Source organism: Erinaceus europaeus, chromosome 16 (genome assembly GCF_950295315.1).
Source record: "Erinaceus europaeus chromosome 16, mEriEur2.1, whole genome shotgun sequence".
Lineage (NCBI taxonomy): Eukaryota > Metazoa > Chordata > Mammalia > Eulipotyphla > Erinaceidae > Erinaceus > Erinaceus europaeus.
The window spans coordinates 98,873-119,483 of NC_080177.1; the positions used below are offsets into that span (position 1 = coordinate 98,873).

Genomic DNA, 20,611 nt, shown 5'->3' on the forward strand with positions numbered 1-20,611 from the left:
CAGCCAGACATACCTGGGGTGCCCCCACCCCGCCCCCTCAGCCAGACACACCTGGGGCAACCCCCAGCCCACCCCCTCAGCCAGACACACCTGGGGTGCCCCCAGCCCACCCCCTCAGCCAGACACACCTGAGGCAACCCCCAGCCCAACCCCTCAGCCAGACACACCTGGGGTGCCCCCACCCCAACCCCTCAGCCATACACACCTGGAGTGCCCCCACCCCCTCAGCCAGACACACCAGGAGTGCCTCCACCCCACCCCCTCAGCCAGACACACCTGGGGTGCCCACACCCTGCCCCCTCAGACAGACACACCTGGGGCAACCCCCAGCCCACCCCCTCAGCCAGACACACCTGGGGTGCCCCCACCCCACCCCCTCAGACAGACACACCCGGGGTGCCCTTACCCCACCCCCTCAGCCAGACACACCCGGGGTGCCCCCACCCCGCCCCCTCAGCCAGACACACCTGGGGCAACCCCCACCCCGCCCCCTCAGCCAGACACACCTGGGGCAACCCCCAGCCCAGACACACTTGGTGTGCAGCCCCTGCCCTGCCCCCAGCCACACCTGGGGCGCCCCTTCTGCAGGACAGTGGAGGCCTCGCTCACACCTCAATGCCCACTTGCCAGCACCCCTTCAGGCCAGTCTCCAGCTGCAGAGACCAGATAGGTGGGGCCTCAGGTGGAGCAGAGGAGCAGACAAGGTCCCAGCCCCTGTGGAAGTCACCTCAGCACCCCCAGTGCAGAGCCCAGCAGGGTGTCTGGGCCAGCAGCACCCAAAGGGATCAGGCACCCTTGATGCCAGGAAGCCTGCCTGCTGCCTGGGGACCAGCCCTGTGCCAGGGGTCTCACAGCCCTTGCATGAGAAGGGCCTCATTCCTAGCTGTGGGTGAGCACCCACCAGGCTAGCTAGGCAAAGGAGCAACTGTAGGTGGAGGGCCAGGTGGCTGTGCTGACCCTCGATGTAAAGCCCCAAACAGAGCCAGGCCCAACAGGTCCGAACCCTAAATGCTTTACTGAATGTCCAACTGTCCCCTCCAAGACCCTGCAGCGTCCCCTGAACCCAGCAAAGCCCCAGGTCCAGCTGGTAGCTTCTGGCTTAGCCTAGGACCAGGAGGCCCCCAGAGGCCCAGCTGCCAGGCCAAGCAGCCCTTCCCCTGCCCTCTGGTCCCGAGACAGCAGCTCGGCGTCCAGCAGGCGATAACTCTCGGGGGATGGGCACTTGGCGTCCTCAGGGTCAGCCTTCCCCGGGGGCAGAGCCCCAGCCCAGCTTTTCCAGGAGTCACTCACAGGCTTCAGGAGCTGGGCCGGTCACCTCCAGGCCCCAGAGAGCCCAGGCATCCCGACATCCCCCTACTGCAGAGGTCAGAGCGCAGGCCAGCCAAGCGGCGGCTGTGGCCAGGGGAGCAGGGGGGAAAAGAGAGCCCAGGCAGGCGAGGCCGCAGTCAGGGAGGAGTGGCCTGCGCTACAGCGGGTGGTGCTGGTTGGTCAGGTGGCCAGGTGCGGCCGCGGCACTGTCCTGTCTGATGCAGGGGCCCGGTGGCCCCAGGTGGGCAGTGCCAGCCCATTCCGCCAGGCCATCTCCAGCAGGCCACGAAAGCGGGCCTTCAAAGCGGGCGCGGGCGGGCTGGAGGAGGTGGCAGGGACAGGCAGGGGCCCTCCCTCTGTGGCCACCTCTTTCTCAGATCCAAGGACAGACTCCTTCTTCCCAGACTTCCCGATCCTGGCCGTGGCCGCTGGGCACTCTGGAGCGAGGCTCTCGGGTTCCCTGCGGCCCAGGGTGGGCTCCTCAGGGCCATCGTGTCCTGGAAAGTAAGCACAGTCAGGCTGCAGACCCAGCTCCCGACCTGCAGACAGGCCAGGCAGGGACTTGTGACACCCAGCGTGTGCCAGACACGGACTGCCCAGGAGCAGGTGACAGGGTCCTGCCTCCACCTGGGCCCAGCACCACCTATGAGTGCTGTGCTGTCTCCCCATCTGAGGTCAACCCAGTGCAGGGACAAATACGGGAGGGTCTCTGAAGGAGCAGGTGATACCCACAGAAGGGTGGTTCCCAAAACGGGACACTCAGCTCAGAGAAGGGAGGCTGGACTGCCACCCGTACTCCGTACCCCCCCCCCCCGCTGCCAGAGTGGGAGGGGAATAATGGAGAACTCTCCCAGCCGCTCACACACAGCAGAGCACGTACTGGAGACACCCCAGGGCACCACCCCGCCAGCCGCACCGCCTGTCCTGCGCCCTGCACACACACCTGTCACCCCTAGGGCTCACCCAGCTGGCGGCGCACACAGTCGTGCCACTGCAGGCCCAGCAGGTCGGGGTAGATGGCAGGCAGCTGCCGCAACGCCAGCAGCTTGAGCATGCGGGACGTGCAGCCACGTAGCGCCCGCTCCCGCAGGACCCGCTCCTCCGACAGCGTGGTGGGCCGCAGCTCCACGCGGTGCTCCTGCAGGATGCGTTCCACTGAGCCAGGCGGCAGCCGCGGAAACAGTCGCACCTTCACCAGGTGGATGGGCACGAACACGGCGCCCGCCCGCACCACGTGTGGGAAGGGGCACAGGTGGGCACAATCGAAGACCACCAGCTGGGTCAGCAGCTGGGCCAGCAGCACCTGCACACCCTGCGCCTCCCGCCAGGCAGCCCGGCCCCAGGGCCCCGCCTCCGCCAGCCACGAGCGCAGCCTCTCGGGCGGGGACTGGGCCACAGCGCCAGCGATGGCCTCACACAGGGAAGTGTGCAGGCCCATGAAGTGCTGCTCCGGGGATTTGGGCGAGGGGGCCGCTGGGGCGGGGGCCAGCGGGCGGGCGGAGGCCACCTTCGGGGTGCCCAGAATGGCCAGGCCAAAGCAGGTCTCGGCCGAGGGCCGGCTCACAGCCTGGTGTCTGGGGGTGTCTGCGATGGGCGCCGGCCGCACGATCTTGAACTTCCGGAACATGAAGGCCACAGAGCTGTGGAAGTTGGCCCTGGGGGGCGACTCTGTACTCAGCACTGATGGCTTGGGGGCCACGGCTCTCAGGCCAGGCAGGTCTGATGTTTCCGGGTCCAGCGTGTGCCCAGAGGCTGGGGGCTGGGCCAGCTCTGCAGGGCAGGACACCTGGACAGGGGCATCTGCTGAGGGCTTTCTCACGCTGAGGTCCAGTGCCCCCTCCTCCTGGGGTGGGCAGGGTGGCTGCAGGGCCCCCTCACAGGCTTCATCCTGGCCAGCACTGGGGGCCAGGTGGGGTTCCATGGGTGTGTCGGGAGTCTCTGCGTCCAGGTAGTGGCGGTAGGGGGCCAGGCTGAAGACGTTGTCAATCACAGGCATGGGGGGGGAGTGGGGGGAGCGGTCGTCCTCCTCCTGGGCACACGTGGGCAGCCCAGGCGAGGTGCGGGGGCAGGGGCCATGGCTGTCCTGGATGAGAACGGACACCCTGGGGGGCTCGTCCAGCACTGGCCAGTCCTCCCTGCAGCTGGGCAGCCAGGGCCGCTCCTCAGGGGACCCTGTGGACGAGTCTTCAGTGCAGGCAGACTCCCGGCAGGCCTGGCGGGGGGGCAGGGGCTGGCACACCCGTGGGAAGCCACTGGGCTGAGGCCCAGCCTGCAGGCCACCATGGGCTGGAAGTGTCGCTCCAAGGCCCGGGGACAGCCCTGAGCTGGGAAGGCTGTCTCGGGCATACGGAAAGCCCAGTGTTGGGGGGGCCAGGTCCGGTGGGCAGCTGGGTGTGAGGGGTAGCTCTGGCCTCAGGCCTGGGGAGGTGGCCGGGGTGCAGGAGAACGTGTCCAGCCCCCCTGGGGGCATACAGGGGCTCTGGGCTGCTGGAGGCTGAAGGTAGGGGCTACTCAGCCCACTGGTGGGGTGTGAAGTCCCCCTGTAGCCCCCTGGGGAAGGTGGGGGCCCAGGACCATAGCTGCCCTGCCTCTCAGGCCGGTGGCAGGGCAGGGCACATGGCAGGGCCTGTGCAGAGGTCAGCACTGGACAGTGTGTGGACGCTGAGTCCTGGCAGGCCAGTCCCAGCGGCTGGGCCAGGTGGGTCCAGGGAGTGGGGCGTCCCTCAGGCAGCGCCTGCCTGGAGTCCCCCAGGTAAGGTCTGGAGTATGGAGGGGCTGGGAAGCCGGTCTGGCACTGGCCTAAGAAGGCCGGGCAGGGGGGGCAGCTTGGAGAGGGGTCCCGGCCCGGCCCCCTGCCCGGTGCCTCCCTCAGGAAGGGGCCACTCAGACACTGGCCTGAGCCAGGGTCAGGGGCCAGAGAGCAAGGCGGGTGGGTGGGGGGGCCTGGCGGCCCGGTCAGCAGTGTCCAGTCCACGTCCAGCGGCCTCTTGGCCATCCCATCCCCCAGGCACGTGGAGAGGCCATAGCACAGGGGACTGCGGTAGACGGGCTTGGGTGCGGCCAGCGGGGGTCCCGGGCAGGGGGGCAGCTGGGAGGGCGGAGGCAGCGGATCCGGGGGTCCAGCGGCAGTCAGCTTCGCCACGCTTTCAGTGGGCGGCCGGTAGAGCAGGCAGCTGGCCAGCAAGCTGTCCGGGGGCAGGGAGGCGCCTGCCACACTGGCGGGGTACAGGGCCCCACATGGGGCCCAAGATGCCAGCCTCTCGGCCCCTGACAGGGCAGCACCTCCCACGGGGCAGGGGCCAGGCCCCGGATCAGATCCGACGAGACGTGGCAGCTTGCTGTACAACATAGGCCCCAGGGCACCCAGCGGTCGCTTCTCTGACATCCTGGCCACGTGTCCTCCGGATGGCTACGAGGGTATCCTGGGGAGAGGGAACAGGCGTCAGACCTAGGAAGCACAGACCCACCTCAGGACATCCAGCCCCCACACGCAGGGGCACCCAGCCCCCACAGGCAGGGCCACCCAGCTCCCACACACAGGGCCACCCAGCTCCCACACGCAGGGGCACCCAGCCCCCACACGCAGGGGCACCCAGCCCCCACACACAGGGGCACCCAGCTCCCACACAAAGGGGCACCCAGGCTTCTGCTCCCCACACACGGCCAGCACTCAGGCCACTTTGACCCGCTCCTGCCTACGAGTCTCCTAAAGGCCACTGTACCTAGCCAGGAGTCTGGACCCCAGTCCCTGGAGGACATCTGGGCACAGTCCAGGGGAGGCTGAGGGGACAGTCCAGAGAAGGCTGAGGGGGCAGTCCAGGGGAGGCTGAGGGGACAGTCCAGGGGAGGCTGAAAAACAGTCCAGGGGAGGCTGAGGAGACAGTCCAGGGGAGCCTGAGGAGACAATCCAGGGACAGCTGAGGGGACAGTCCAGGGGAGGCTGAGGAGACAGTCCAGGGGAGGCTGAGGAAACAATCCAGGGGAGCCTGAGGGGACAGTCCAACGAAGGCTGAGGGGACAGTCCAAGGGAGGCTGAGGAGACAGTCCAGGGGAGGCTGAGGAGACAGTCCAGGAGAGGCTGAGGAGACAGTCCAGGGGAGCCTGAGGAGACAATCCAGGGACAGCTGAGGGGACAGTCCAGGGGAGGCTGAGGGGACAGTCCAGGGGAGGCTGAGGAGACAATCCAGGGGAGGCTGAGGGGACAGTCCAGGGGAGGCTGAGGAAACAGTCCAGGGGAGCCTGAGGAGACAGTCCAGGGGAGGCTCAGAACAGTCCAACGAAGGCTGAGGGGACAGTCCAAGGGAGGCTGAGGAGACAGTCCAGTGGAGGCTGAGGGGACAGTCCAGGGGAGGCTGAGGAGACAGTCCAGGGGAGCCTGAGGGGACAGTCAAGGGGAGACTGAGGAGACATTCCAGGGGAGGCTGAGGAGACAGTCCAGGGGAGGCTGAGGGGACAGTCCAGGGGAGGCTGAGGGGACAATCCAGGGGAGGCTTAGGAGACAGTCCAGGGGAGCCTGAGAGGACAGTCCTGGGGAGCCTGAAGGGACAGTCCAGGGGAGGCTTAGGAGACAGTCCAGGGGAGGCTGAGGAGACAGTCCAGGGGAGGCTGAGGGGACAGTCCATAGGAGGCTGAGGGGAAAGTCCAGGGGAGGCTGTGGAGACAGTCCAGGGGAGCCTGAGGGGACAGTCCAGGAGAGGCTGAGGGGACAGTCCAGGGAAGCCTGAGGGGACAGTCCTGGGGAGCCTGAGGGGACAGTCCAGGGGAGGCTTAGGAGACAGTCCAGGGAAGCCTGAGGGGACAGTCCTGGGGAGCCTGAGAGGACAGTCCAGGGGAGGCTGAGGAGACAGTATAGGGGAGGCTGAGAGGACAGTCCTGGGGAGCCTGAGGGGACAGTCCAAGGGTGGCTTAGGAGGCAGTCCAGGGGAGGCTGAGAGGACAGTCCTGGGGAGCCTGAAGGGACAGTCCAGGGGAGGCTTAGGAGACAGTCCAGGGGAGGCTGAGGAGACAGTCCAGGGGAGGCTGAGGGGACAGTCCAGAGGAGACTATGGGGACAGTCCAGCGGAGGCTGAGACAGTCCAGGGAAGGCTGAGGGGACAGTCCAGGGGAGCCTGAGGGGACAGTCCAGCGGAGGATGAGACAGTCCAGGGAAGGCTGAGGGGACAGTCCAGGGGAAGCTGAGAAGACAGTTTAGGGGAGCCTGAGGAGACAATCCAGGGATGGCTGAGGGGACAGTCCAGGGGAGGCTGAGGTGACAGTCCAGGGGAGGCTGAGGTGATAGTCCAGGGGAGGCTGAGTAGACAATCCAGGGGAGGCTGAGGGGACAGTCCAGAGGAGGCTGAGGAAACAGTCCAGGGGAGCCTGAGGAGACAGTCCAGGGGAGGCGCAGGGGACAGTCCAACGAAGGCTGAGGGGACAGTCCAAGGGAGGCTGAGGAGACAGTCCAACGGAGGCTATGGGGACAGTCCAATGGAGGCTGAGGGGACAGTCCAAGGGAGGCTGAGGACACAGTTAGAGGAGGCTGAGGGGACAGTCCATGGGAGGCTGAGGAGACAGTCCAGGGGAGCCTGAGGGGACAGTCAAGGGGAGGCTGAGGAGACAGTCCAGGGGAGGCTGAGGAGACAGTCCAGGGGAGGCTGAGGGGACAGTCCAACGAAGGCTGAGGGGACAGTCCAAGGGAGGCTGAGGGGAGAGTCCAGGGGAGGCTGAGGAGACAGTCCAGTGGAGCCTGAGGAGACAGTCCAGGGGAGGCTGAGGAGATAGTCCAGGGGAGTCTGAGGAGACAATCCAGGGACAGCTGAGGGGACAGTCCAGGGGAGCCTGAGGAGATAGTCCAGGGGAGGCTGAGGAAACAGTCCAGTGGAGCCTGAGGAGACAGTCCAGGGGAGGCTCAGGGGACAGTCTAACGAAGGCTGAGGGGACAGTCCAAGGGAGGCTGAGGAGACAGTCCAGTGGAGGCTGAGGGGACAGTCCAGGGTAGGCTGAGGAGACAGTCCAGCGGAGGCTATGGGGACAGTCCAATGGAGGCTGAGGGGACAGTCCATAGGAGGCTGAGGGGAGAGTCCAAGGGAGGCTGAGGAGACAGTCCAGGGGAGCCTGAGGGGACAGTCAAGGGGATGCTGAGGAGACATTCCAGGGGAAGCTGAGGAGACAGTCCAGGGAAGGCTGAGGGGACAGTCCAGGGGAGGCTTAGGAGACAGTCCAGGGGAGCCTGAGAGGACAGTCCTGGGGAGCCTGAGGAGACAGTCCAGGGGAGGCTGAGGAGACAGTCCAGGGGAGCCTGAGGAGACAATCCAGGGACAGCTGAGGGGACAATCCAGTGGAGGCTGAGGGGACAGTCCCGGGGAGGCTGAGGAGACAGTCTAGGGGAGGCTGAGAGGACAGTCCTGGGGAGCCTAAGGGGACAGTCCAGGGGTGGCTTAGGAGACAATCCAGGGGAGGCTGAGGAGACAGTCCAGGGGAGCCTGAGGGGACAGTCCAGCGGAGGCTATGGGGACAGTCCAATGGAGGCTGAGGGGACTGTCCAAGGGAGGCTGAGGACACAGTCCAGGGGAGGCTGAGGGGACAGTCCATAGGAGGCTGAGGGGAGAGTCCAGGGGAGGCTGAGGAGACAGTCCAGCGGAGGCTATGGGGACAGTCCAATGGAGGCTGAGGAGACATTCCAGGGGAGGCTGAGGGGACAGTCCAGGGGAGGCTGAGGGGACAGTCCAGGGGAGGCTGAGGGGATATTCCAGGGGAGCCTGCGGAGACAATCCAGGGACAGCTGAGGGGACAGTCCAGGGGAGGCTGAGGGGACAGTCCAGGGGAGGCTGAGGAGACAATCCAGGGGAGGCTGAGGGGACAGTCCAGGGGAGGCTGAGGAAACAGTCCAGGGGAGCCTGAGGAGACAGTCCAGGGGAGGCTCAGAGGACAGTCCAACGAAGGCTGAGGGGACAGTCCAAGGGAGGCTGAGGAGACAGTCCAGTGGAGGCTGAGGGGACAGTCCAGGGGAGGATGAGGAGACAGTCCAGCAGAGGCTATGGGGATAGTCCAATGGAGTCTGAGGGGACAGTCCGAGGGAGGCTGAGGACACAGTCCAGGGGAGGCTGAGGGGACAGTCCATCGGCGGCTGAGGGGAGAGTCCAGGGGAGGCTGAGGAGACAGTCCAGGGGAGGCTGACGGGACAGTCCAGGGGAGGCTGAGGAGACATTCCAGGGGAGGCTGAGGAGACAGTCCAGGGGAGCCTGAGGGGACAGTCCAGGGCAGGCTGAGGAGACATTCCAGGGGAGGCTGAGGAGACAGTCCAGGGGAGGCTGAGGAGACAGTCTAGGGGAGGCTGAGAGGACAGTCCTGGGGAGCCTAAGGGGACAGTCCAGTGGTGGCTTAGGAGACATTCCAGGGGAGGCTGAGGAGACAGTACGGGGGAGCCTGAGGAGACAATCCAGGGACAGCAGAGGGGACAGTCCAGGGGAGGCTGAGGAGATAGTCCATAGGAGGCTGAGGGGAGAGTCCAGGGGAGGCTGAGGAGACAGTCCAGGGGAGGCTGAGGAGACAGTCCAGGGGAGGCTGATGGGACAGTCCAGGGGAGGCTGAGGAGACAGTCCAGTGGAGGCTGAGGAGACAGTCCAGGGGAGGCTGAGGGGACAGTCCAGGGGAGGCTGAGGGGACAGTCCAGGGGAGGCTTAGGAGACAGTCCAGGGGAGCCTAAGAGGACAGTCCTGGGGAGCCTGAGGGGACAGTCCAGGGGAGGCTGAGGAGACAGTCCAGTGGAGGCTGAGGGGACAGTCCATGGGAGCCTGAGGAGACAATCCAGGGACAGCTGAGGGGACAGTCCTGGGGAGGCTGAGGGGACCGTCCTGGGGAGGCTGAGGAGATAGTCCAGGGGAGGCTGAGGAGACAGTCCAGGGGAGGCTGAGGAGACAGTCCAGGGGAGGCTGAGGGGACAGTCCAGTGGAGGCTGAGGAAACAGTCCAGGGGAGGTTGAGGGGACAGTCCATAGGAGGCTGAGGGGAGAGTCCAGGGGAGGCTGAGGAGACAGTCCAGTGGAGGCTGAGGAAACAGTCCAGGGGAGCCTGAGGAGACAGTCCAGGGGAGGCTCAGGGGACAGTCCAACGAAGGCTGAGGGGACAGTCCAAGGGAGGCTGAGGAGACAGTCCAGGGGCGGCTGAGGAGACAGTCCAGCGGAGGCTATGGGGACAGTCCAATGGAGGCTGAGGGGACAGTCCAAGGGAGGCTGAGGAGACAGTCCATGGGAGGTTGAGGGGACAGTCCATAGGAGGCTGAGGGGAGAGTCCAGGGGAGGCTGAGGAGACAGTCCAGGGGAGGCTGAAGAAACAGTCCAGGGGAGGCTGAATAGACAGTCCAATGGAGGCTGAGGAGACAGTCCATGGGAGCCTTAGCAGACAGTCCAGAGACTGAGGGGACAGTCAAGGGGAGCCTGAGGGAGCAGTCCAGAGGCTGAAGAGACAGTCCAGGGGAGGCTGAAGGGACAGTCCAATGAAGGCTCAGGAGACAGTCCTGGGGAGGCTGAGGGGACAGTCCAGGGGAGCCTGAGGGTACCGTCCAGCTGAGTCTAAGGGGACAGTCCAACGGAGGCTGAGGTGAGAATCCAAGGGAGGCTCAGGGGACAGTCCTGGGGAGGCTGAGGAGACAGTCCAGTGGTGGCTGAGGACAGTTTATGGGAGGCTGAGGAGACAGTCCTGGTGAGGCTGGGGAGACAGTCCAAGGGAAGCTGAGGAGACAGTCCAGGGGAGGCTGAGGGGACAGTCCAGTGGAGGCTGAAGAGACAGTCCAATGGAGGCTGAGGAGACAGTCCATGGGAGCCTTAGCAGACAGTCCAATGGAGGCTGAGGAGACAGTCCATGGGAGCCTTAGCAGACAGTCCAGAGACTGAGGGGACAGTCAAGGGGAGCCTGAGGGAGCAGTCCAGAGGCTGAAGAGACAGTCCAGGGGAGGCTGAAGGGACAGTCCAATGGAGGCTGAGGAGACAGTCCTGGGGAGGCTGAGGGGACAGTCCAGGGGAGCCTTAGCGGATAGTCCAGAGACTGAGGGGACAGTCCAGAGGCTGAGGGGACACTCCAGGGAAGGCTGAGGGAACAGGTCCCAGTACCAGCCTGGCCACTGCAGGACCCAGGACTGTCCAGCAGGTGGCACCAGCAGAATGGCCTAGTCCCTCTGTCCCCTGACCCACCCCCACGTACTGGGGGGACAGTGCAGTGAAGAGGCATCTTGGCTGCCCCCCTCATACTTATGAAAAGCCAAGAGGTACAGAAAGGCCAGGACCCCAAGCCAAGCCACGGGGGACTGGGACCCCAGCCCATAGGTCATTCCGCTGCTGCCTCCTTCAGTGGCTCAGACATGTCACTCTGGTGACATCCAGCTCAGGGTCAGCTTCGGCAGTGAGTCCAGACCGGCCTGTGCTGTGACAGTGCGAGGGCTGGCGTGGGGGCAGGAAAGGTGCGGGTGCGCCACTGGCCATGGCCAGGAAGAGCACTGACTGACCAGAGGGCCCCTGGGCCGGCCAGAGTGGGCATGGACGCTCCAGCGCTGGTCTGAGGACAGCCCCAAGGGGCAGGTCTGCCAGGGCCTTGGGGAGGCAGCCCTGTGCCCGGGGGAGCCCCGCGTTAATTAAGAGCAGGCTGTGCGCCCAGAGCCCCCCCAGCCCGTGCCCCCACCCCACTCCCGGGAGGCCCACTCCCAGCTCTGCCCTGGAGACACCCCACCCCAGCCAGAGGCGGCGGCCCACGGGGAGCCTGAGGTCAGGGGTGGGGGACTGGGCCTCAGGGGCCAGAGTCAGTGAGGGTGGGGGGAGCCCTCAGGAGCCGGAGGTGTGGGGGGACTGGGTGCCTCAGAGGCCGGGAGGGGTCAGGGGGGTGGGGGGCTGGGTAGCTCAGGAATGGGAGTCAGGGAGGGCTGGGGGTTAGGAGGAGTGCAGGCTGGGCCCTCAGGATCTGGGTATTTAGTGGGAGCTGGATCCTCAGGGGGTGGGGTGGGGGGTGGGGTGCGGGGCTGGGTCCTCAGGAGGTGGGGGAGGGGTGGGGTGCGGGGCTGGGTCCCCAGGAGGTGGGGGAGGGGGTGGGGTGCAGGGCTGGGTCCCCAGGAGGTGGGGGAGGGGTGGGGTGCGGGGCTGGGTCCCCAGGAGGTGGGGGAGGGGTGGGGTGCGGGGCTGGGTCCTCAGGAGGTGGGGGAGGGGTGGGGTGCGGGGTCCCCAGGAGGTGGGGGAGGGGGTGGGGTGCAGGGCTGGGTCCCCAGGAGGTGGGGGAGGGGGTGGGGTGCGGGGCTGGGTCCTCAGCGACGCGGGGTGGGTGCGGGGCTGGGTCCCCAGGAGGTGGGGGAGGGGTGGGGTGCGGGGCTGGGTCCCCAGGAGGTGGGGGAGGGGGTGGGGTGCGGGGCTGGGTCCCCAGGAGGCGGGGTGGGTGCGGGGCTGGGTCCTCAGAAGGTGGGGGAGAGGTTGGGGTGCGGGGCTGGGTCCCCAGGAGGCGGGGTCGGGGTTGGGGTTGGGCGGCGGGGCTGGGTCCCCAGGAGGCGGGGTGGGTGCGGGGCTGGGTTTTCTGGTTGTGCGGTGCGGGACTCGGCCCTCAGCGACGCGGGGCAGGACGCAGGGGCTCCGGGGGTCGCGGGCGCAGTGCTCAGACCCCTCGGCCGACCCGGAGCCGCACACCCGGAAGCGGCGTCATGGAGGCTCCCCGGGCCGGACAGCCGAGACTCCGCCGGTCCCCGCCTCCCTCTGCGGCCCGACCGCGGGCTCCCGCTTCCCGGCGTCCCCCGCCGCACGTGCGCGCCGCCCCTAGACTGACCGCCCCGCCACGGGCGCACGTGTGCCCGGCAGCCCCGCACCACCCCGCCGCCGGGCCGCGAGCCGGGGGATCAGGCGGAGGGCAGCGCGGCCCCGGACCGGCCACCCCGAATCCCAGGGTCACCCCGGGCCCCCGATGGCCCTGCCCCGGCCCCTCCCGGACGCCCCCGACCGCCCCCGACCTCGGTGGAGCCCCCCGCCCCCCGCCGGACGCGCGAGCAAGGCCGAGCCCCCGCAGCCCCGAGCGCGGGCGGATCCCGAAGTTGGTCCCGGTCCCCGCCCGCCCCGCGCCCCAAGTAGCTCAACTTCCCGCCAGACCTGCCGGGCGCCGGGCCCCGCGCCGCTGCCCGCATCCTCGCTCGCCCCGCTTGACTCGCAGTCCCGCTCCGGTCGCGTCGCGTCGCGTCCCGTCCCGCTCGGGTCCGAGTGCCGGCCCGGCCTCGCCTGCGGGACCAGAGCGCCGCCAGAGCTCGCCGCGCGCCGCCCGGGTCGCCGCCTGCGGTCGGGCCGGGCCTCGCGGCTGGGGGCGGGGCCTCGCGGCTGGGGGCGGGGCCAGAAGGCCGGGGCGGGGCCGGAAGGCCGGGGCGGGGCCGGGGCTGACTGGGCGGGACTCGGGCGGGCCAGCGCCGGAATGGGGCGGGGCCGGGGCCGCCTAACGCAGGATTGGGCGTGTGTCGGGGCGGGGCCGGAGCCGCCTGAAGCGGGATTGGGCGGGCTGGGGGCGGGGCCTGGCGCGCCAGGGTGGGGTGGGCGGGCCCGTGGGCGGAGCCTGGGCGCCCCGGAGCGGGGCTGTGGGCGGGCCCCTAGCGGGCAGGGCGGGGCCTGCAGGCGCGGAGCGGGGCAGGGACGCGGGGACGCGAGGACGCGGGGACGCAGGGACGCAGGGACGCAGGGACGCAGGGACCTCCCCGGGGGCCGCCCCGCCCCGCGTCGCGGTTGCATCATTCGTGGGCGCCACTGGCCGCTGTGCCCTGCGGCGCCTTCGGGTCTCCGGGGCCTCGGGGCCTCGGGGCCTCGGGGAAGCGGCAGGTCCAGGTCGCGGGCGCCCGGCCAACCCCGAGCAGGCCTGCTGGGGCGCTGGGCCGCGGGCTCCGGGTCAGCCTGGCTGCGGCCTCTCTGCGGACAGAGGCGGGTCAGGGGCGGCGGTGGGTGCGGGGACCAGGGTGAGGTGCGGGGTGGGTGCTGGCACCAGGGTGAGGTGCGGGGACCAGGGTGAGGTGTGGGGTGGGTGCGGGGACCAGGGTGAGGTGTGGGGTGGGTGCGGGGACCAGGGTGAGGTGCGGGGTGGATGCGGGGACCAGGGTGAGGTGCGGGGACCAGGGTGAGGTGCGGGGACCAGGGTGAGGTGCGGGGACCAGGGTGAGGTGCGGGGTGGGTGCAGGGACGTGCGGGGTGGGTCCTGGGGACCAGCGTGAGGTGCGGGGTGGGTGCTGGGGACCAGGGTTGGTGATGGCGATGTCAGGGCCCGGGATTGTGGGGGCCTGCGGAAGACGAGAGGCCCTGGACTGAAGGAAACACTCCGCCTCTTTGTCCCATTGCTCATATTGTTGAGCAGTGGGTATTATTGGCTATTTTTAAAAAATATTTATTTACTCCCTTTTGTTGCCTCTGTTTTATTGTTGTTGTAGTTATTGTTGTTATTGATGTCGTCGTTGTTGGACAGGACAGAGAGAAATGGAGAGAGGAGGGGAAGACAGAGAGGGGGAGAGAAAGACAGACACCTGCAGACCTGCTTCACCGCCTGGGAAGCGACCCCCCTGCAGGTGGGGAGCCGGGGGCTCGAACCGGGATCCTTAAAGACCCCCAGTCTAAAGAGGTCCAAAACCCGACAATTAGCCAATTATCAGATAAGCCGACTGTGGCGAGGAGGGGCTTAGCTCAGGGGCAGAGCATCTGTCTGCAGATAAGCTGACTGTGAAGGAACTGCTTGCCCCCCTTGTCACCCCAGCACCTACACCCCAGGCAGAGAAGCAGGAAAATGCAGAGCGCTGGGTTCTTCCCAGGGCACAAGGGCCGCCTTGGGCAGCTTGTAGAGTAGGTGGTAGACTGTGTCTCCCCCAGAGTATAAGGGCCCTTACCGGCCGCCCCCAGCTACTGACCCCCCTTCCGTTTACAGCCATCCATGATGAATACTGTGGTCACTTGGTTAACATTAAGGGCAAATGCACTGAGGTTAATAAGTTGCCATTTATGGATAGACTAGCAAGGTCCCGTCCCCCTTGGTGTTTGCTTTCCCAAGAACAGAAGGTTGCTACCATTACGCAGGTCAATAAATACTGTGAAAAGCAGGCATGTGACATCCATTGCTTACCTGAAACAAAAGAGCTCATAAATACAGATATTAATCGAGATGCTCTAAACAAGATAACTTTCTTCGTAGAAACTGACCTCTTAGAAACAATAGATGCTTCACAGAAACCTGATGATACTCCAGGAAGCTTGCTCAAGAAAAATAGTTTATAATTAACAATAAGTTTATTAATTGGGCGGGGGAGACAGCATAATGGTTATGCAAACAGACTCTCATGCCTGAGGCTCCTAAGTCCCAGGTTCAATCCCCCACACCACCAATAAGCCAGAGCTGAGCAGTGCTCTGGTGTTTCTCTCTGTGTGTTTCTTTTTTTTTTTTTTTTTTTCCTCCTCCAGGGTTATTGCTGGGCTCGGTGCCTGCACCATGAATCCACCGCTCCTGGAGGCCATTTTTTTCCCCCTTTTGTTGCCCTTGTTGTAGCTTCATTGTGGTTATTATTATTGCCCTTGTTGACGCAATTCGTTGTTGGATAGGACAGAGAGAAATGGAGAGAGGAGGGGAAGACAGAGAAGAGGAGAGAAAGACAGATACCTGCAGACCTGCTTCACCGCCCGTGAAGCGACTCCCCTGCAGGTGGGGAGCCGGGGGCTGGAACCGGGATCCTTACGCTGGTCCTTGGGCTTTGCCACATGCGCTTAACCCACTGCGCCACCGCCCGACCCCCTCTGTGTGTGTTTCTCTCTCTTCATCTCTCTCAAAAATAAAATTAAAATTAAAAATATATTTTACTTATTTTTTTTGTTGTCCTTGTTCTTTTATTGTTATTGTAGTTATTAATGTTGTTATTGATGTTGTCGTTGTTGGATAGAACAGAGAAATGGAGAGAGGAGGGGAAGACAGAGAAGGGGAGAGAAAGACAGACACCTGCAGACCTGCTTCACCGCCTGTGAAGAGACTCCCCTGCAGGTGGGGAGCCGGGGGCTCGAACCGGGATCATTACGCCATGTGCACTTTACCTGCTGTGCTACTGCCCGACTCCCCCCTTTTTTGAATTTTTAATACTAGCCTTAGATATTATCAGTTGTTAGTTCTCAAACTGGTTAAAAATATATTTTAAAGAAGAGTTTATTATTTGGGAGTTGGGCGGTGGCACAGCAGAAAAAGTGCACGTGGCATGAAGCACAAGGACCAGCATAAGGATCCCGGTTCAAACCCCCAGCTCCCCACCTACAGGGGAGTCACTTCACAGGTGGTGAAGCAGGTCTGCAGGTGTCTGTCTTTCTCTCCCCCGCTCTGTCTTCCCCTCCTCTCTCCATTTCTCTCTGTCCTAGCCAACAACGACAACAACAGTAACTACAACAACAATAAAAAAGGGCAACAAAAAGGAAATTAAATATTTTTAAGACTTCTTTAAAAAAAGAGTTTATTGGGGGTCGGGCGGTGGCGCAGTGGGTTAAGCGCACGTGGCGCAAAGCGCAGGGACCGGTGTAAGGATCCCGGTTCGAGCCCCCGGCTCCCCACCTGCAGTGGAGTCGCTTCACGGGCGGTGAAGCAGGTCTGCAGGTGTCTGTCTCTCCCCCTCTCTCTCTGTCTTCCCCTCCTCTCTCCATTTCTCTCTGTCCTATCCAACAACAAAGCAACGTCAACAATGGCAATAATAACCACAACAAGGCTGCAACAACTAGGGCAACAAAAAGGGGGAAAAATGGCCTCCAGGAGCGGTGGATTCATGGTGCAGGCACCGAGCCCAGCAATAACCCTGGAGGGGAAAAAAAAAAGTTTATTGGGCAGGGGTAGATAGCATAATGGTTATGCAAAGAGACTCATGCCTGAGGCTCCAAAGTCCCAGGTTCAATCCCCTGCACCACCATAAACCAGAGCTGAACAGTGCTCTGGTTAAACTAAAATAAAAAAAGAGTTTATTAATTGCTAAAATAATAGGCTTTTATAGAAATAAATATGGTAGGGAGTCTGGTGGTAGCACAGCAGGTTAAGTGCAGGTGGCGCAAAGTGCAAGGACCAGCGTAAGAATCCCAGTTCAAGCCCCCGGCTCCCCACTTGCAGGGGAGTCGCTTGACAGGCGGTGAAGCAGGTCTGCAGGTGTCTTTCTCTCCCCCCTCTGTCTTCCCCTCCTCTCTCCATTTCTCTCTGTCCTATCCAACAACGACAACAACAATAATAACTACAACAATAAGAGCTGGGGTTTGAATCGGGATCCTTATGCCGGTGCTTGTGCTTTGCGCCACCTGCGTTTAACCCGCTGCACTACAGCCCGACTCCCTGACACTGCTGTATTCTTATTTATTTATTTGACAGAGACAGAGAAATTGAGAGGAAAAGAGATGATAGGGAGAGAGACACTTGCAACCCTGCTTCACCACTTGCAAAGCTTTCTCCCTGGAGGTGGGGACTGTGGCTCCAACCCTGGTCCTTGCACACTGTAACATGGGTGCTGAACCAGGTGCCCCACCAGCGGCTCCTCAGACACCATTTTAAATGGTTGCATAAAATCTCCAGCCTTCCGATTTGTCTAATCCCTGTGCTTCAAGCATCTACCTGATGGATCCAGCAGTGATCAAGGGTGGGGCCGCAGGGTGCCCCATACCCACAAAGGTTCGCAGGGGACAGGTCAGAGTTCCGGGAAGAGCAGTGACTAATTAAAACTCTGGCTCTGAGGCCCCCTGGGCTGGGCTGCCTCAGGTGACTCCCTGGAGGAGGCCCCTAATTGGGCCCCTGGGCCCAGCGATGATGCAAGCCCAGCTGGAGGGAATCAGGAAGGGGGGGCTGGAGAAAAGTTCATAACAACCTGTCTCCCACTGCCGGAGGGGGCGGTCCCAGCCGTCCTCACCCTGGGGGGGGGGGTGCCTCTCCGAGCAGAGCAGTGTGCACCCACAGTAGGAGCAGGACAAAGAGGCTGAGCGACTGTGGATCCCCGGCGTCATGTGTGCCAGAGTGGCACTCCGGCTCTCTCTACCTCACAGCTGAGTGAGTGAATAAACATTCATCTTACCAAGCCCAGAAATGGATAACAAACATATTGGGCCCTCAGTGATGCTGACCTGAGTTCAATCCCAGACGGAGGATCTAGTTCTCTGGGCAAGTCTGTCTCATCAATAAATAAACCTTTAAAAAATTATTTCGGGAGTCGGGCAGTGGGTGGCACAGCAGGTTAAGCGCACATGGCGCAAAGGGCAAAGACCGGCATAAGGATCCTGGTTCGAGCCCCCGGCTCCCCACCTGCAGGGGAGTCACTTCACAGGCAGCAGGCGGTGAAGCAGGTCTGCAGGTGTCTGTCTTTCTCTCCCCCTCTCTGTCTTCCCCTCCTCTCTCCATTTCTCTCTGTCCTGTCCAATAATGACAACATCAATAACAGCAACAACAATAAATACAACAACAATGAAAAACAAGGGCAACAAAATGGAAAATAAATAAATAAATATATTTTTTAAAAATTTTAATAATTATTTCGGGGGGATTGGGCAGTGACACAGCGGGTTAAGCACACGTGGCACAAAGCACAAGGACCACCGTAAGGATCCAGGTTCGAGCCCCCGGCTCCCCACCTGCAGGGGAGTCACTTCACAGGCAGCAGGCGGTGAAGCAGGGCAGCAGGTGTCTTTCTCTCCCACTCTCTGTCTTCCCCTCCTCTCTCCATTTCTCTCTGTCCTATCCAACAATGACGACATCAACAACAACAATAACCACAAAGCTACAACAATGGCAACAAAAGGGGAAGAAAGTGGTCCGGGAGGTTATTGGACTCTCAAGCATGAGGTCCTGAGTTCAATCCCTGGCAGCACATGTACCAGAGTGATGCCTGGTTCTTTCTCTCTCTCTTCGTATCCCTCTCATTGATAAATAAATAAAATATTTTTTAAAAGGGGGGGAAGAAAAAAAAAGGCCTCCAGGAGCAGTGGATTCATGGTGTAGACACTGAACCCTAGCAGTAAGCCTGGAGGCAAAATAAATAAATAAATAAATTTTGGGGGGAGTCAGGTGGTAGCGCAGCGGGTTAAGTGCAGGAACCAGTGTAAGAATCCCGGTTCGAGCCCCGGCTCCCCACCTGCAGGGGAGTCGCTTCACAGGCGGTGAAGCAGGTCTGCAGGTGTCTGTCTTTCTCTCCCTCTCTCTGTCTTCCCCTCCTCTCTCCATTTCTCTCTGTCCTACTCAACAACAACAACATCATCAACAACAATGATTACAACAACAATAAAAAACAATGGCAACCAAAGGGAAAATAAATAAATATAAAAAACATATTTAGTGGTCTGGGAGGTGGTGCAGTGATAAGGCTTTGGACTCTCAAGCATGAGGTCCTGAGTTCGATCCCCGGCAGCACATGTGCCAGAGTGATGTCTGGTTCTTTCTCTCTCCACATATCTTTCATAAATAAAATTAAAAAAATAAAAATTTTTTAAAAATATATATTTAGGGAGTTGGGCGGTAGCACAGCGGGTTAAGCGCAGGTGGCACAAAGCGCAAAGACCAGCATAAGGATCCCGGTTCAAGCCCCTGGCTCCCCAACTGCAGGGGAGTCGTTTCCCAGGCGATGAAGCAGGTCTGCAGGTGTCTGTCCTTCTCTCCCCCTCTCTGTCTTCCCCTCCTCTCTGCATTTCTCTCTGTCCTATCCAACATCAATAACACCAATAACTACAACAATAAAACAACAAGGGCAACAAAAGGGAATAAAAAAATTAATTAATTAATTAAAATATATATATATTTAAAAATCATTTCCTATCCAGCAATTTCACGGGTGGGGGGGAGATGGACCAGCTATGCGGGGTCTGCCTCCTGTCTGCTTGTGAGCCCGAGTGTCCCCTCAGCAGAGGGATGAAGCCAGAGCCTCCTGCTCCCTGTGAGCCAGTGTGAGAGGGCTTGGCCCAGGCTTGCTCCTCTCTGGCTCAAACCTGAGGGCTGACTCCTCCTCTATGCCTGCTTCTCACCCATAGTGCTTTTGTTTGATCTGATTATTATTATTTTAGAGAGACATTAAGAAGGGAGAGAGACACCGCAAGTCCTGCTTCACCACTCCTAGAGTCTATCCCCCACACACCGCAAGTGGTGACTGGGGGTTCGAACCCAGGTCCTTATGCATGGCAATGTGTGCACCCACTCCAGTGGTTCTTAAGAGCTAAGCAGTGGTGTCTGACCCAAACACACGAGTAGACATGGGTCCTGCACTGTGCCAGGCACAGGGGGATCTGGGGTGCCCGCAGGGCAGCCTGTGCGGGCAGGAGGAGGGTGGAACCAAGCCTCTGGAATCTGTGTGGCTCTGCCTGGCCAAGGTCACGTGCCACACAGCTGCCAAGTGCAGTAAGCTCACATCAGGCCCCAGGATGCCCCCAAAGGGCCCATAGGGGCTGGTCTCAGAAATACCTGGCTCCCAGCTGCCACCTGCACTCCAGCTACACAGAGGAGCCGGGGGCGGGGGGGGGGGGGACAGGGAAGCTGGGGAGTGGGGGGGTCTGCCCCCAGGGAGGACCAGCAGCTGCTCTCACACAAGTGGCCGCCCTAATGGACCACTCAGGTACTGGGAGTCACCAAGCATTAAAGTGTGACCAAAGTCCTCTGTCCCCACTGAACTACTGCCCATGCCTTCCTGCAGACCCCACCAACCCCGAGTGAGGAGCAAAGGTCAGGGCACAGTGACCCCGCAGCTGACGGGCACTGTCAGGGCCCCACTTGCTGCTGTGAGATGGGGTCTCTGGGCGGGAGGGCCTGTCTACACCATGAGAAGCACCACTTCGGGGGCCACTCCAGCCCCACAGGAGAAAGTCCCCTGAGAGCTAGGCCGCCTCCGGTGACATCGGGCCTCGGAAACCCTGCCCCCACAGTGGGTGGGGCACACACACACACTCACATACACACACACACCACACACACACTCACACACACACACACACACTCTCACACACACACTCACACACACTCACACACACCACACACTCACATACACACACACACCACACACACACTCACACACTCACACACACACACACACGCACCACACACACACACTCACACACTCACACACACGCACACTCACACACACTCACACACACACACACTCACATACACACACACTCTCACACACACACACTCACTCACACACACACTCACACACACACTCACACACACACTCACACACACACTCTCACACACACTCACTCACACACACACACACTCACACACTCACTCACACACACTCACACACACACTCACACACACTCACACACTCTCACACACTCACACACACTCACACACACACACTCACACAC

At 62.2% G+C, this 20,611-nt stretch overlaps 1 protein-coding gene across 3 annotated transcripts in view; it reads right to left on the reverse strand.

Moving 5' to 3' along the window:
- Window positions 1-996: 996 nt before the first annotated feature.
- Window positions 997-20,611, reverse strand: part of C16H15orf39 (chromosome 16 C15orf39 homolog) — a 68,654-nt gene continuing 49,039 nt past the window's right edge. Inside the window, exons 1-3 of one of the 3 annotated variants that reach the window (XM_060174225.1) lie at window positions 12,398-12,584; window positions 2,272-4,730; window positions 997-1,805 (exon numbers count right to left, since the gene is read on the reverse strand). In XM_060174225.1, coding sequence (XP_060030208.1) covers window positions 1,489-1,805; window positions 2,272-4,693 — 2,739 coding nt within the window. In that variant the 5' untranslated portion in view covers window positions 4,694-4,730; window positions 12,398-12,584 and the 3' untranslated portion in view covers window positions 997-1,488. Of the gene's footprint in view, window positions 1,806-2,251; window positions 4,731-12,397; window positions 12,585-20,611 lie in introns of those variants that run through there. The other 2 variants (XM_060174227.1, XM_060174226.1) reach the window with 2 other exon arrangements.